Source organism: Cygnus olor, chromosome 2, assembly GCF_009769625.2.
Source record: "Cygnus olor isolate bCygOlo1 chromosome 2, bCygOlo1.pri.v2, whole genome shotgun sequence".
NCBI lineage: Eukaryota > Metazoa > Chordata > Aves > Anseriformes > Anatidae > Cygnus > Cygnus olor.
Window position 1 is genome coordinate 136,220,985 of NC_049170.1, and position 15,661 is coordinate 136,236,645.

The 15,661-nt window shown below is 39.6% G+C and overlaps 1 protein-coding gene across 3 annotated transcripts in view; it reads right to left on the reverse strand.

The window, feature by feature from the left end:
- Positions 1 to 688: 688 nt before the first annotated feature.
- The window catches only part of RAD54B (RAD54 homolog B), a 69,379-nt gene continuing 54,406 nt past the window's right edge, over positions 689 to 15,661 (reverse strand). Inside the window, exons 11-16 of one of the 3 annotated variants that reach the window (XM_040546541.1) lie at positions 15,342 to 15,517; positions 12,861 to 13,122; positions 11,476 to 11,542; positions 10,968 to 11,168; positions 7,132 to 7,396; positions 689 to 1,149 (exon numbers count right to left, since the gene is read on the reverse strand). In XM_040546541.1, the coding sequence (XP_040402475.1) occupies positions 7,176 to 7,396; positions 10,968 to 11,168; positions 11,476 to 11,542; positions 12,861 to 13,122; positions 15,342 to 15,517 (927 nt within the window). In that variant the 3' untranslated portion in view covers positions 689 to 1,149; positions 7,132 to 7,175. Of the gene's footprint in view, positions 1,150 to 6,199; positions 6,407 to 6,504; positions 7,397 to 10,967; positions 11,169 to 11,475; positions 11,543 to 12,860; positions 13,123 to 15,341; positions 15,518 to 15,661 lie in introns of those variants that run through there. The other 2 variants (XM_040546542.1, XM_040546543.1) reach the window with 2 other exon arrangements.

Consider the following 15,661-nt stretch of genomic DNA (forward strand, 5'->3'; position numbering starts at 1 on the left):
TTAAATCTCATTGTCCCTGATCAGATTCTATTGTTTCACATCCATCGCAGATTTTAGATCCCAATGAACAATGGAAGATGATAGCCAGTGGCTGCTTTCCCTCGCAGATCTATACTTTCTCCATACTCCTAACAGAGTCCAGGAGATCACTGAATGACAGAATAATGCACGTTGGAAGGAACATTTAGAGGCTATATAGTCCATCCCTCTACTCAAAGCAGGGCCAACTTCAAAGTTAGATCAGGTTGCTCAGGCTTTGTTCATCATTGTTGGTTTGGGGGTTTGGTTTTATTCATTTATTTATTTATCTTTGGTGGACCATAAAGGCACACAAAAACTAAGTCAGAAACATTCACGAATGTGGAATTTCCCACGTGAGATAAATGGTACCAGATTTCCATATGGGTAGAAAGTGCAAATTCTGTGTGCATCAGTGGCAATGCATCTGCCTGTCAGACTGAAAGGTATCAGAAAACATGACAATGTTAAGTAGCAATTTTCTTACCTAACTTTGGCTTAAGACACTTGCCCAGATGTACATCCAGGAAGAATCAGCAACCTAACTGGTCTGCAGTTAACTGCCTTAACCTGTTACCCTTTTTCCTCTTTTTGCAGCTCCTTGCTTTGTTCATCACATACTTGCAGGCTGTAGCAACAACCATTTTATGATAACTTTCTTTATCACAAAAATTCAGCTTATTCACAGATCACTGTCCATCCTCTTAGCTGTACGAGTCAAGGAAAAGGAATATGTGCTCATGCAAGATGCTTTTGTGCTGTCTATGTAAAAAAGGCTGTTAAAAGTCCACCAGGCAAGTTTAATCCTGAACACCTGCAGCTTCCAAAACGCTATCAGTATTTTTTGAGAGTTTGCACTGCCATAAAGGTTACGAACATTTCCATCTGGATCATACTTTCAGATTTGCAGTGATTCACAAATCAATAGCAAAGAGAATTCAATGGCTCTGTAAAAGCTTAGAGACGTCAGCTGAGAGGAAACAAAAGTTTTGCCAGTGTCTTCATGGGCGTTTGCCAAGAGCAGGAGAAGGGTGAGACTCGGGAATCCCAGCATCCATTACAGAATATGGGGGACAGCATTCTCCCTCCTTTGACCAAATGTTATGCAGTTTTTCTTTTCAGTAGTGATATCTGGGTAGGACAGAGAACAACCAGAAGCAAGAATTACAAGAAGAATCCAGAACAACTCCAGAATCACAGGCAAAACCTATGAGGGAATGCCACTTGCTCCAACTGGTAAAATTTACCAGTTCTGGGTCTCACACAAGCCTGGTATAGAAGGAATCGGGAGATATTTTAGCTGCTCAAAACAAAGAAGTCTTTACTATGTATATTCCTAGTGCATTTTCTTGCGAATATTTATAAATTGGTGCAGAATCTAAGGGGAACAGTGAAAACATGCTAATATGGAAGTCATGCCTTTTCCCATCTCTCTTTTAATTCCTAATTCAAACTAGGAAGGCAAGGAGGCATTTCAGCAGAAGGGTTTCCAATTCCAGAATATGGACAAAACAAGCTGTTTTCTCCTACCCAGTCTTAGCAGTACACTAGCCATTTTTGCAGAAGCTTTCAACCCAACACAAAAATAAATTGACACCAGAAAATTGATGGGAGAAATGTTAGCCCAAACAGGAAAGGGGAAAGGTTTCAAAGTAACAAGAGAATGGGAAAAGTGCCCTGTAGTAGGAAATCCCTGCAAGCTTTAGCGTTAGGAAGGACTGCTTACCCCTTTTACGTTCATAGGATATATATTAAATATTTCATTAGCATGAGCGACCCACAAAGGTTCATCTACTTAACTCAGTGCCTTGGGCATCTAATCCAGATCCCAAGTCTGCGAGGTTTATGGGTCAGCCTTGACTCGTGCCCAGAACTCTGTTGACCTGATGAGGCTGTGCAGGTCCCTGCATCCACACCAGTTAACGGGACAGGACAAAAACCCCACCAGAGTCAACCCGTTCCAGCTGGAGGGAGGAAAATTCAGGCAGCTGCACTTTTATTGTTCAGCAAACTCCATCCATCAGGATGAGCCTTGAAAAGCCAAGGGTCATGAAGGAGCTTACTCACGCTCTAGAAAACTAAAGCCTGGGCCAAGGCAGTCATAATGAAGAGAGGAAAAAGACCTTCAGCTAATTGACAGAAAATACCAAAAAACTAGCTTGCAGGGGCACAGGCTTTTGTCAGAGTGACTGACATCTTGCCTATTTGGAAGGAAATTAATTAAAGGAGAATGAGGAGCATATGTTGTCAAGTGGGTGTAAATCAAACTAAGCAAACAAAGGAGCACAGGGAGAACTCAGGCTGGCATCAAGGCTGCAAGAAAAGAGAACAGGCTGGAGGAAGCAAAGGCTGCAGATGTCTTTAGACACATTTCCTTCGCATCAGCTTAGATTTCAACAAGCTGATGAAAAGCTGGGTGAAAGACAGCAGCAACCAATACATCTAAGCTCGGAAGTTTCCAGAGAATACTCCCAAGTCGGTTTCAGCGTTCAGTATTACTTCTCTGGGTCCCAGTTCACAGAATCAGTGGTGCTTGTGCAGACGTGTTGGTGCTTATCCCCTCCTGAGTGGACAATGCATCATACACTGCAGGTCCTGTGAGTGTCTCTGTCTGCACTTCCAGAAGGGCAGTCTTGCTTTTGGTGCAAACGAGGCTCTGTTAAAAACAGATTTCAGCTCAGCTTATCCTTCAGTTATGCTGTAAAGCCAAAAGTGGTTTTCCTCATTGTTCTTTATAGCTTTCCCAGATCTTCCAGCCACAAACACATCATTTGTTTAAGCCACACATAAACAAGCATTTTCATTCAATGGAAAGCACATGAAAGAACTACTTTCCTTCTGTGTGCTTCTTGCCTGCAAGGGCTGGAGTCTGTCTTTGCAAATTCCTGGTGCTAACCCCAAGCAGTTGTCAAAGCTTGTTCCATATTTGGCATTTTAAGAAATTCCGGAGTTTATTCCATTACAAAATCATTCGGTCATTATTTAGCACCCGTTTGTAGCAGACGACGAGTCAAAGAACTTCAAGATCTCTAAAAAAGGCAAACCCTTAACTGGACTTGATGTCAACCTGCTGTCAGAATGCATCACAGACCTACTGCAGTTGTGATACAAACTTGTTATACATTTCCTTGGCAAGAAGTGAATAGAGTTGCAATTCAGACTGCTAATGAAAAATGATATAGGGTCACTATCTAAATCACCAAAAAAAAAAAAAAAAGTGAGCCAAGATGGCTAAAAACTGAATCAACAAAAATAGTCATATGAAACCAGTTTAAAAAAATGATGCAATATAAAGCAATAAATAAAACATCCTTCTGCTTTTTGAAATCTGCGCAGGTCTCAACCAAGAACATGCAGTACGCTTGTGTCTTTGGCACTGTGCCCTCTACCAGAAGTAACAGAATTTCTCCAAAATCCCCTCCTCCCAGCTAAGGGCTGGCAATAAACATAATATTGATTGCTGCATCTGAGGGTTGGCTGACAGCGCTCCCCCCCGGTGTGATTCAGAGCCCCACAGAAGCCATTCTAAGGTTAGCAGACCATTCCCTAAGAATACCTGCCGTTGTGACTTGTCCTGCCCTGCTGTCTGCACCCACTGGTGGAAACCCGCTCCCATCGGTGTCCGTGAGAGCACCCTATGACATCTGTCAGCTCAGACAGAACAATAACTTGATAGTCCTCCATATCTCACACTCATAGCAGCACCGGGACTTCTGGCAAGCCCTGTGCTTGCCACTGGCTGCCTCATGCATACCTCTACACACTATGTATTTTTCCTACTTTGGCTAAAATACAAAGACTAACTGGCAATCTTTGCTTAGTATTGTTGAAAAAAATAAGCTGCTTTGCCACAGAAACCTGTGGTTTCTGCTCCTCTTGTTTTTCATGTTGCAATCAAGAAGCCACTGTTTGAGACCTATTCTAGGCAGACCTGCCTTAGTCTTTGGAGTGGATCTATGTGAAACACAAGGTGGATGAACGTTTGCATCCTTCAAACACTGGAACAGACAGTCAAGGGCGTTAATCAGCACCTTACGTTTCAAGCATTGCACTAGAACACGACCATGGTTTCAACTGTCCTTGCCTCTCCCTCTCTGCAGAGCAAGTCTTGGGTCTAGGAGGCTAGTACTGCTTGGTGGGACCTTGCAACAAAGGCTGCTTAGTGCTCTACAGCTGGTGTTGCTGGCAGTGAATCCAGAAGCCACATCTGAGACCATCTGCTAGGACCTAACAACTCGTCTTTCAGCACCAGCCACCTTCTCCATCCTCTAGAATTTCACATTTGTTAAGAAAAGGGGCAACATGACCCTGTGGAAACTTGAAATCCTCAATATACCTTATCAGTCAACAATCACATCATGGTAAGATCACCATGGGGCCTTTTCCTTGTAGACATTTTTCACCTGTGGGTGAAGAAATTCACATGTCCACGTGCTGCACTTTGTATGAAAATATTGATTATGATACCATGATTATTTGAGCAGGATGGGCTAATCTCATTCGGGGGTTTTTGCAGACTACTGTGGGAGAATTACAGATGGCATGCTGAATTAGTCCGTATTCATGCTTCCTGTATTTTCCATAACCTGTTCTTCCAGTGAGAACTGTAGTTTTCTAGGAGACATCAAATTTCTGAATCAGAGTTTCAATCTGTATCACGTGTAATGCCCTATTCAACCTGTAATTTGGGTAGTGTTGTCTTACCCAAACAACCAAGTAGCACACGCGTTCTTCATGCTCAGAGATGTGAGGGGTTAAAGAGGGGCGTCCATCTGGCTGGTTGGGTGCATGCTGGAGGAGCCTTGCACTGACCACCAACATGCAGCTGCCACTGCCAGAGACCCGGCATAGCAGGGCACAGCTCATGTTTGTATAGGCTGCTTTGGGCTTCTTAACCTTGAAGCAACATTACTTAGTGTTATAGCCCACCTGCCAGAAATCCCTCCCAGAGCAGCGATCTGAGCCTGGATCACCTTTACACACAGAGCTGTGCATCCGAGCTCTCGTCACCTCCAACCTCCTGAGAGCTCCACGGTGCTCCAGCATCAGCTTTTCATTTATTTATTTAAAACCTGCCAAAATACAACTCCTCTGCAGGCCAAACAATGGAAAGGCTTCTCTGCCAGACGTGTGTTCTGCCAGCAAGCAGCTACAGTTGTATTGTGTGGAGTGGTGCGTGGTGTGACAGCGAGCAGGACTGTCCGAGGGCAGGGACTCAACACGTGAGGTCAGAAGGCTTGCTGAGATAACCCTGAGGGACTGCCTTCGTCAGAGAAGATGAAACGTGACATGGTGTGGATCCTGGAGCAAACTTCCTTCTATTATATACCCAGTTTCCTCAAGTGTTGCCAGCTGATTTGCTCCAAACCAGAGTGCGCTCGTGTGTATTCAGTGGAGAGATGACCCAGGTCCCACAAACAGCAGTGGAACCAAACAGGCAACTACTTTTTCATGCAGATGCACAAAACCACATTTGAGACCGGCAACAGCAGAGAACAGAGAAGTTGGCATCCTTCCTACAGACAGACAGGGGCACAACTTACAAACTTAAGAGCAACACAGATCTAGTATCTTCACTCTCAGATAACTGTTAATTACAATAATCATTATTGCACAGAATAGCTAAAATCTTTCTTGAGTTACAAAGGTGCAGGCAAATCTTGGCCTTGCTAATTAAAATAAGTTGTGGGAGCAGTAAGATATAAGACAGCTTTTGTCTAGCAGACAATGGGCACCACAGCAGCACAGCACCTGGATAAACATGATCACCACCATGCTCCACCACAGGCAGGGTGAGGAACAGGCTCTTTAAAGACAGCCTAAAATATTAAAGAATTAAACTCTGTCTACTAACATCATTCTAATTGTACCAAAGAACAAAATTTGCATGGCAAAAAATGTTCATAATTGATGTCTTTCTCCATCATTCCCTCACTTTGTTTTTCATTATTTTCTTGTGCAATTCAGCCATCAAACTCAAAAACCTTTCTGAAATAGATGTCTACGTTGGAGACAAGTCAGTGCATCTGACTTTCAGTTCCCAAACTGCATCAAAATGTAAGGAAAATGCTTGATGATGGGTTAGGATGGACTGTGAACTCCACGACAATCTAGGGGGAGGGAGAGCACTGTTATAACACGTAGAACAAACCAATCGATTGTTTTCTGGAAGTTGGTTGGGCTTTTTAATGAGCCACTGCTATCACAACAGGTTCCAAATATCAAAAGGCCATGCAAAATGTGGCACTAAATGCAGCCCTATTCTTGCTCGAGGTCTTTCAAATTCTGTAAGTTTGCAGGCTTTCTGAAAATTATCCAATCTTCTGTTCTTCTGGGCCCTTTGAAGTACTTCACTTAAAAGCTGTAATCTGATTTCTAGCTTTTGTGCCTTCAGAGAAGAAGGAAAATATAGTCATAAGAAAAATATACAGTGAAAATGTGTGCAGTACTCCAGTGTTTGACAAAAGGTGTCCTCAAAGGTAGTTAGCTAGAAATTAGATAAGCCTGTACTCTGCATGCCTGAGAAATGAAGTTTGTTTATTTTTCCAAGTAAAAGCAATAGGTGAATTTCATAACATTTTGACACAACAAGCCATGGCCTCAGACTTTAAGACCTCAGTGGCTATTGCTTCTACTATAATTAAACTGTAAATTCAAGGGAACAAACACCTCCCCTTGTTGTAAAGACAATTATACAGATACATAACTTTTCGTTGTCAAAACAAAAATCCAGCCAGACTCTTGTAAACAGCGTATGTATGTATATAGCATTGCCTAATCTCACAAAATGTGGCTGATGGCTTGCCAGCTTTACAAGTAATAAATCATTACAATCCGATGAAAACCATATAACAAAGTAGACATACATAAGAATGCATATAAAAATAATCTTACTAATTATGATATCAAAGGAACAGAAGACTTGAAAGCAAAGTTAGATTTAAAAACCTGTATTACAATTATTGCAATTATGATTAACTTAGTAATAACTGTAACTTTTTATAAACCTCAGGAATCGTATAATCACATTTATCCAGAAACCTCATCATAAACACCTAAAACAGAATTTGGCAAAAAGAAAAAGGTAAATGTACATTGGTTGTTTTACCATACCTGTGAGGAGGAGGATGCAAGTGGTAGGGAAAGACACTCAAGTTTTATTGGGCGGGGGAAGTTGGACTCGTTACATTCTGGAAAATGAAAGAAACTTTCTCTTTGATCCTTTCAAGGAAAGGATCAGCTAGAGCCTGATGCTGCCCAGAGAAATGTTTCCATTGCATCAACTGTGACATAGAGAGTGGTTTCTTTGAATTAGGCTTCCCCTGGTCTTGTCCAAGCTGGCAGCTTCTAGATGCAGAAGGCTTTTCTGAGGAAGGATCTGAAAAAATGATGCAGAAAATTAATCAGAGAAAACTGAGACAGAATTTCAGTCTGAATCAATAAGCCAGTTGGTGATAGTAAATGAGAGAAAATAGAACATCATATAGAATTGTTCTATGTCAATGAAAACCAAATGTATGTATCCACAGTATGAGGGGAAAGGTTCTCTTTCTTGCTCATTGATCAAATTTATCAAAATCATCATCTGCTAGCACAAAGATGAATCTTCTCACAAATAGATGGGAAAGGAAATATCCTATCTGGCAATTTCCTTTCTTTTGTCTTCCCATTTATGTGACATTTGGGTTGCTCCCATTCTTTAATTCTGAATGTAGAAGTATGTTGCAGCAAAACTCAAGCTAATTTCTATTTCCTCTCAAAGGAGTCATTCCAACCAGCTCGGAATAGTTTGAATAGCTATTTCATTGACTCAGCACACTAGAGGTGGATCTCTAGTGCACTCTGTACATTCTGTGGTGGTTTCACCCAGCTGGGCAGCTGAGTTCCACCACAACTGCTCTTTCATTCCCCCTCCTCAAAGGGAAAGGGGAGAAAATATGATGGAAAGGGCTCAAGGGTTGAGATAAGGATGGGGAGATCGTTCAACAACTATCATCACAGGCAAAACAGACTCAGAGTAGGGAGGTTAGTAAAATTTATTGCCTATTACTAACAAGCTAGAGCAGTGAGAAACTAAAAGCAAGCTATAAACACCTTCCCCATATTCACCCTCTTCTACCTCCTTCCCCCGTGCAGCACCGCGGAATGGGGAATGGGGGCTGCGGTCAGTCCCTGACACTTCGTCTCCGCCGCTCTTTCACAGTCACTCTGCCCCTGCTCCCCGGGGGGTCCCTCCCACGGGATGCCGTCCTTCCCCAACTGAGCCTGCGGGGGCTGCCCACAGGCAGCAGCTCTTCAAGAACTGCTCCCACATGGCTCCGTACCGCGGGGTCCATCCCCCAGGAGCAAACTGCTCCAGCACGGGTCCCCCACGGGTGGCAGCTCCCCCCAGACCCCTGCTCCTGCGTGGGCTCCTCTCCACGGGCTGCAGCTCTGGCCTGGGGCCTGCTCCTGCGGGGGCTCTCCATGGGCCACAGCCTCCTCCAGGCCACATCCACCTGCTCTGCCATGGTTTTGGAGCCGTCTGGAGCTGGCTCTGATCTGACATGGGGCAGCTGCTGGGCTCTGCTCACAGAGGCCACCCCTGCAGCCCCCCTCTACAAAAACCTCACCGCGTAAACCCAATACACATTCACATTATGCCAAGTGGTTCAATATATGTTATATTGTATACCGTATATTACAGTAAGGAAAAGACAGTTCCCTGTGAAGCACAAGGTGAGGAATTCACTTTGAACAAAGCATCCTAGAGTGCTAAACAAGAGCAGGTCATCGCAAGGTATGTCACTTATTGCTGACTTCACAATTCATCTGACGCATGTGATAAATGAAGAGATCAGTTTGGATGAAAAAAAAACCCACATCACTGCTGCTATTGGTTAAAAACATCATCAAATATTTTCACATCAGTGTTACCTGCTCCTTAAGAAAGACAAGTGATATGAGCAGCACAATGACTCCGAGTACTCTTGAGATTTTTAAGCTTTTGGAGAAACCGTAAAGACTCCCATAAGCAAGACTCTCCTTTTTATTGACTTATGATACACATTTGCACTAGACACAAAACATATTCTTTTATTGTCCAGGAGAAAATTTAGACTAGATGCACTTCTCAAGTCCTTACAGATTCTGCATTCCTAACTCCGTAGACAAAACAATCATCAAGTAAAATAATAGGCTTACAACTTTGCAGCTGATCTGAAAGCCAGTACAATAGCAGGCAACCCATCTGCACAGTCCACACAAAGTTAATTGCTTCCCTTCAAGACTCCTGTGGCTTGCTAAAGATGGCCCCAGTGTGAATGGACAACAGGAGCTTGGTCAAGAACATCCAGTCTCACTGGTAGATATAATGCAGATCATTATGAAAAGTTTATATGTTTTGAAATCTGCATTACATTGTTTGTCTCTTCTTTAGCTCCTTTTTTTGAATCATACTTGCTAGAAATGGAGGAGACAAATCAGTGAAAGTTTTTGGCCTTTTCTCTGTGACAACATGTATTCCTAGTAACCTGGAAGCTGGTTCCACAGTAAAGTAATTTGATGTATTTCTGGAAAGGAAAAATTCCAGAGAGGAATTTTTAGGAAAGGCAAAGAGACCAACAAATGGTAGCTGCATTCTGGGGTGATCAGACATGAGATCATGGTTTACAACAATTTGACTAAAGAACCGATGAGCTAGTTTTTTCTCTGCTCTTTAGGAAGCCAAACCTTCCCCTGCTCATTCTATCATTTCCAACATAAGTTTAAGAATGACCTTCAGGGTTTCTCTTGATTTACCACCACAAAGGTTCTATTCACTGGGACCAACATACGATTACCCTTGATGGAGTCCTGGTTACATTCTCTGCCCTGAGATCTAAGAGACTGATGCTGTGGTTGCATAGATGGAACCAATGTGCATTCAAAGCATAAGATAAGCAGTGAAGAGTGTTAAGACAATTGCAAAATCCTAAATAAAACTATATGTACCAGTGGTCAGCACTGAAGTAAAAGAAAATTTCTTTGGATCTCTGAACCTGCATCATTGCACACCAGTGGGAAAAAAAAAAAAAAAAAAGAAAAAAAAAAAAAGAAAAAAAAAAAAAAAAAAAAAGACTGGTTAAGATTTAACACTACAGCTGCGTTTTCTACACAACTCCAGTAACAGTGCCTAAGTGGAGGCTGGCATAATTTGAACATCACTTACTTACTCATACAAGAACAGAAGGTCTAATTTTTCAATCATTAAAGAAAGATATAAAGACAATGAAATCAATAGGTGGAGCGAAAATAAGGAAAAAACTCACATTGTCATGGTTACAGAAGCATTGTGCTTTCACTAACCAAGTCCTCCCCATTTCGGATAGAATGAGTTGAGAGAGGAATACAGCTCTAGCCTATTGCATGGAGACTTGAAAACCATCAAGCAAAATAATCACGTCAGGTCTGTATTACTTAATTCCTTGCTTATGTCTGTTTAGAACATGTGCTTTTGTAGCCATTCCTTTGGCTCTTTTTATTGTGGTATCTGTTAATACTACATATACATATTTTATACCAAAAGGAAAGCAATGCACAAGGGCAGTAGACTCTCTTTCCTTTAAGAAATTGGAAATTGAATTTATCATTCCTTTCCTTGAATATTTAGAAACAAAACACCACATTTGGCACAATGGCATTTGATTATAATTAATCACTAATTCAGCTGGCCATAGCTAATTCAAGGAATTAAAAGGCATGATATAGGAATTGGTTGTTAGGGTAAGGAATGAATCTTTTCTCTTCTTCATCTTGTTAGGGGCTCCTATGAATCAGAAAAATCAGGCAATATGTGGTAGATCCCATAATGAAACTCATTATTTCAGTCCTGTTTTTCTGAGCATTGAGTTTTCTCCAGTGACAGACTGTATATTCAAAATGGGGGTATTTCCTCATCAATGTCTGGAGATAATGGAAAAGAAACTCACTTTGATGGTCTTTGTTTCCCATACAATCGCACTCAAGCAAGTCATGGGTAACACAGCTGGAATCTTCATGAAGTGTGAAGAGATTTTTGAGCTCTTCAACAGAAAAATGGATGTGTTCGGAAGTCTTGGAAAGTTCTACAACTGCCCCAGAAAGATCTTGTTTGCTGATCTGTCTTTGATAAATCTTTTCTTCTATTGAGCCTGGATTGAAAAAACAACAGATACACTGGGATAATTTTTGACTAGTACTTGCCAAGAAGAAAAGTCAAATCCATTTCTTCACAACAATATTCACAGGAAATGCTGAACCACTATTTTCAACTACTAAAACAAGAGCAAGGAAAAGGTAAATGAGTCAATGTGATGTCGCTATTTTAACTGAATTCAGAACAAATTATGTATATTTTAAAAGAATAAATAATTTCCAAAAACATTCTTTCTCTTTCTCCTACTGGCAAAATCTCAATAGCTGTCTTAGTCTGGAGTATATTTGAGCACCATCTCTGACCTGTGGTTAGCAGTCTGTAAATATGTACAGTATGTTTTTGACCATCTCTCCACACTCTGGCCATTGCCTGAAGAAAGGAAAAGATGAAAAGCATTAACAGCATACAATACAATAGAATTTCAGCCAAAACTTAGCATCTGCTGATCAAATTACCAGATCTGCTAGCTCATTCAAAAAGATGTTGTCCAAAGAAAGCATTCTTCAGTAGCTGTCTTTGACTATTTTTATAAAAATATTCTGGTATTAACTATAAATTATTTTGAAAATATATTTTACTTTCTTTCTGCTATTTATGCTCCTGTTTGCGTATATTATACTAGGAAAGCGGGGGTTTCATATCCTTCCTGCCAGCAATCCCCTCTTTACATTTCTTTTCTAAGCATTAGCAACAGTTTAATATTTCAGGAATACTTGTCATTCTCCCCCATCTCCAATTCTTTTTTTATCATAATACATCTTTATAAATGACTATGCCATTTTTTTTAAGATTGTAGTTTCACACATAATTCTTAAACAAGCAAACAAAAAAAGGTAAGTGAGTACTATTACGTGATTTTTGTCAAAAATGTCTGGGTTACATGTACATATTAGGTACAAGTACTCATAAATGGTTTGCGGTATTTGGCAAGCTGTAGCAATTTTGAGTGATGTAACAGTGTTTAAAGCAACGTGACAAGTGACCACATGGGGGTACTAATTCACAGTTGGAACAGGAGCAGGGGCAAGAACTGGAGCTTCTTTCAGGTAGGTATTAAGAACTTAGTATTAATCTATAATCAGAAGTCTCTTCATGTGCTTATAAAAAGATTTTTTTTAATTGCTATTATTAAGGACTATTTTAACTGAACACTGTTATGCCAACTAAATAATCCCTTAGGGCCATGTGCACTGTTACAAGAATAGCATGGTACTAGCTTTGTTTTCTTTCTTTTAACGTCATTGCCACATGATTTTCTCATTCTCTTAATTCTGATCAGGACCTCTCCCTTCTTCTTATGTACAGCAAATCAACAGCAACACTTGCTACACAGTCTAACCATAGTTTTATTTTCTTTTTAGAAACACAGCAACTTTCCAGTTAAAAAGTGGTCAGAAGACAAAGGGGATACACGACTCACTCCTCCAAAGTAACCAGAATCTACTCTTTTCATTTTTTTACTGACAAGGCCCTTCTAATGATGCATATATATATATATATATACGTATACACATAGATAAATGTTTCTTCTTTTCTTCTCAGAAAGAATTTTCCTCTGGTATTGTACTTACCCAGATATAATGTGATAGCGAGGTAGCAATAAGACACGTAAAGCCAGGCATTTCAAAATCAATCAAGAACTCATTTGATGCCCATCCCAACCTATACATACACAGTTGTATCAGACCTGAATATCTGTAGCAGGATTCCAGTCGATATCATACAGGATCAAGTGAGATGCTCCAACCAGATTCAGTCCTACTCCGCCAGCTTTTGAACTCAGCAAGAAGATGAAAGCTGGACTGAATTTACTGTTAAAACTATCAACTATATGTTGCCTCTGAGAGACAGGCGTCTGTCCATCAAGTCTTGTATAAGAGTATCCATAACTTTTGCATGTCTCCTGTAATATGTTCAATGTCTGAGTGTAATTGGATACTAGTACGACTCTGTCAAGCAGAAAAAAAAAATATCATCTTAGACCTCGTCAAAGTTAAAGTACAACAACAAATTATTGAAGACAACTAAAAAAATAAAATCACAAGTCAAGCAAAAATTAAACATCAACATGAGGTTACTCACATTTCCTAAGAAACTTTTAATATTATTTGAAGCACATACTAGATTTGGATGCATTAAGTCTTATCATCAAGCATTTGAATGTTAAATTATTAATGTTCTCCTTCACAACAGAATTTGGCCCAATTCACAGATTACAGGGATCCAGAATAAACCACATATATATATATAATATAAAATAGCTGCTCTTAAGGCAGCATTTGCAGAGGATGTTGTAGCAGCTAATTAAAACTACGTATGACTCTGCTTATTGAAAAAGCTACTGTGAACTTCTATAGATAGCCTAGAAAAATAATGATAAATAAAATCATGAAATTCAGTCAGATAAGAAAGCAATGACTCTTGCCTACACTGGATGACTGAAAAGAAATGGACTGAGGCATGATGAAAGATATCACAAAAAATATAGTCTGGATTTTTTTAAAATAAGTAAGTCTCCTGGTTCATGACACTAATGACTTTTATTATGTCAGTATTATTTCTCTTACATTTTGAGTAAATAAGTTTCAAAGATCTGAAAATCTTGAATTTCTATCCGCAAAGTTAGTGAGGATGACACTACTGAGAGGACAAAGACAGATCTTTTTAATTTAAGCCATAAAAAATAATCACAGTTAGGGCATTTTCTGATATATCTTGCTTAGAGGTCTAAACTAATGGTACAAAATTCCACCAAATAATCAATTTTTTTAATTTTTTTTTTTTTTAATAATTTTTTTACTAAACACAAATACTGAAGAACTCTACAAGCAATTTCAGGGAAAATTTTGCAAATTAACATTTAAAAATTGTTTTATATTATTATTGTTGTTATTATTGTTGTTGTTGTTATTATCACAGTTGCCTCTACAATCAAACTAAATCCAAGACATGTTTGTAAAGACTTTGCAAGATAGACTTTTTGTCAATCAACCTGAAATTCACACCTTTGTTTTCACTTAAAAATAGAAACACAAACTTTAAAAGAGGACTGGAATTGGCTCTGTATATTGCAAAAACTATTTAATGCTAATGAGAGCAGATAAGAAGAAAAAGAAACATGAATAGCACTGAATTAAAGTTAAAAAGTTCTTGAAGTTGTACAATAATGCCACAACATGAACTGTAACTCAGCAAGTCCCATAGCACTGACACAGGGAAAGATGTTTTTCCCTCACACCCCTGATTCTTTTGACTTACATGAAAAAAGGCTAGCACATTTAGATATTTAGCTGTCATTGGTTTCATTGGATGCTAGGCATATAAACTCCCATGACAGGCTCGGATTTCTAATTTGTAAGAAGAGAGCATCAGGAAGAAACAAATTCCATTGCATCAGTGCCAAGAGATCTGCTGTTACTTCACACTACTGAATTACAGCATGTCCTATTTAAGCATCAATTAAAATAAAAGTTAAAAGCTAAATACTTTTGAAATGGCTGGGCTGTAAGGTATGAGTACATAAAAAAGTTATCATGAGACACAAGGTCATGTTGAGATTTCCATGAATCAGCAATTCTACAGTAACCAACCATGTGCATCCCCCATGATAAACAGAGGTTTTCCTACGTGTCAGTGACATTTACCATGGGGGAAATACGCAGTTGTTGTGCAAGTTCACCTGTTAAGACTTGTTGCCCTGGACAGAAAAGGCAGCAAGCACTGAGCAGTTTAACATGATTAAAGGGGAAAGAACTCATAATCCAGTCATTAAAAATATTTTAGTGCAATTTCAAACATTTAATACATTAAATAATTGCCTCAAGGAGATACAAAGCTTTGGGAAGTCTTTGTAGGTAAAGTTAATTTGTCATAGCACAGGAGCTGTAGCAAACTCTAACCTAGTCGCTAGAACTCAGTATGAAAAATACAATTATCTTTGCCTGGAAATAATATGAAGAGCAACTTTGAAAATTATGTCAGCTGCAAATCATAGGTTAGTAATTTAACAAGGAAGAACCAGAAGTAAAATGCATAAATATGCTTGGCACCTCTGCAAACAGTTACAAAGGTTTTATTTTGAATATTATGTTCCTACACATTTGAAAAGCAAAACCATACGCAGAAGGTCACTCTTATTATCTCCCTTTTACCTTTCTTTCACACTTACCTTTCAGAAGAATTGAGCTCATGGATTGCTGCTAACAACTTCACCAGCACCTGCAATTTTCCTGAATCAGTTTCAGAGAAAGTGTCAGAAGTATAATCTTGCGGAAAGACATCTGTTAGACCTTCGTAGAGACTGGACTCATCATGTTCATCATTCATCGGATCACAGCTTTTTTCCTATTGAAAATAAAAGGATTCAAGTTTCATATCCCCACTAAAATGTTTTCTGCTTTTTTTATTTTTAAAACTTTGCTATGTTTTTTATTACAAAGACAAAAGGAGGAATAGAAAGCTGCCACAAAGCAGTGTATCATGTGAGCA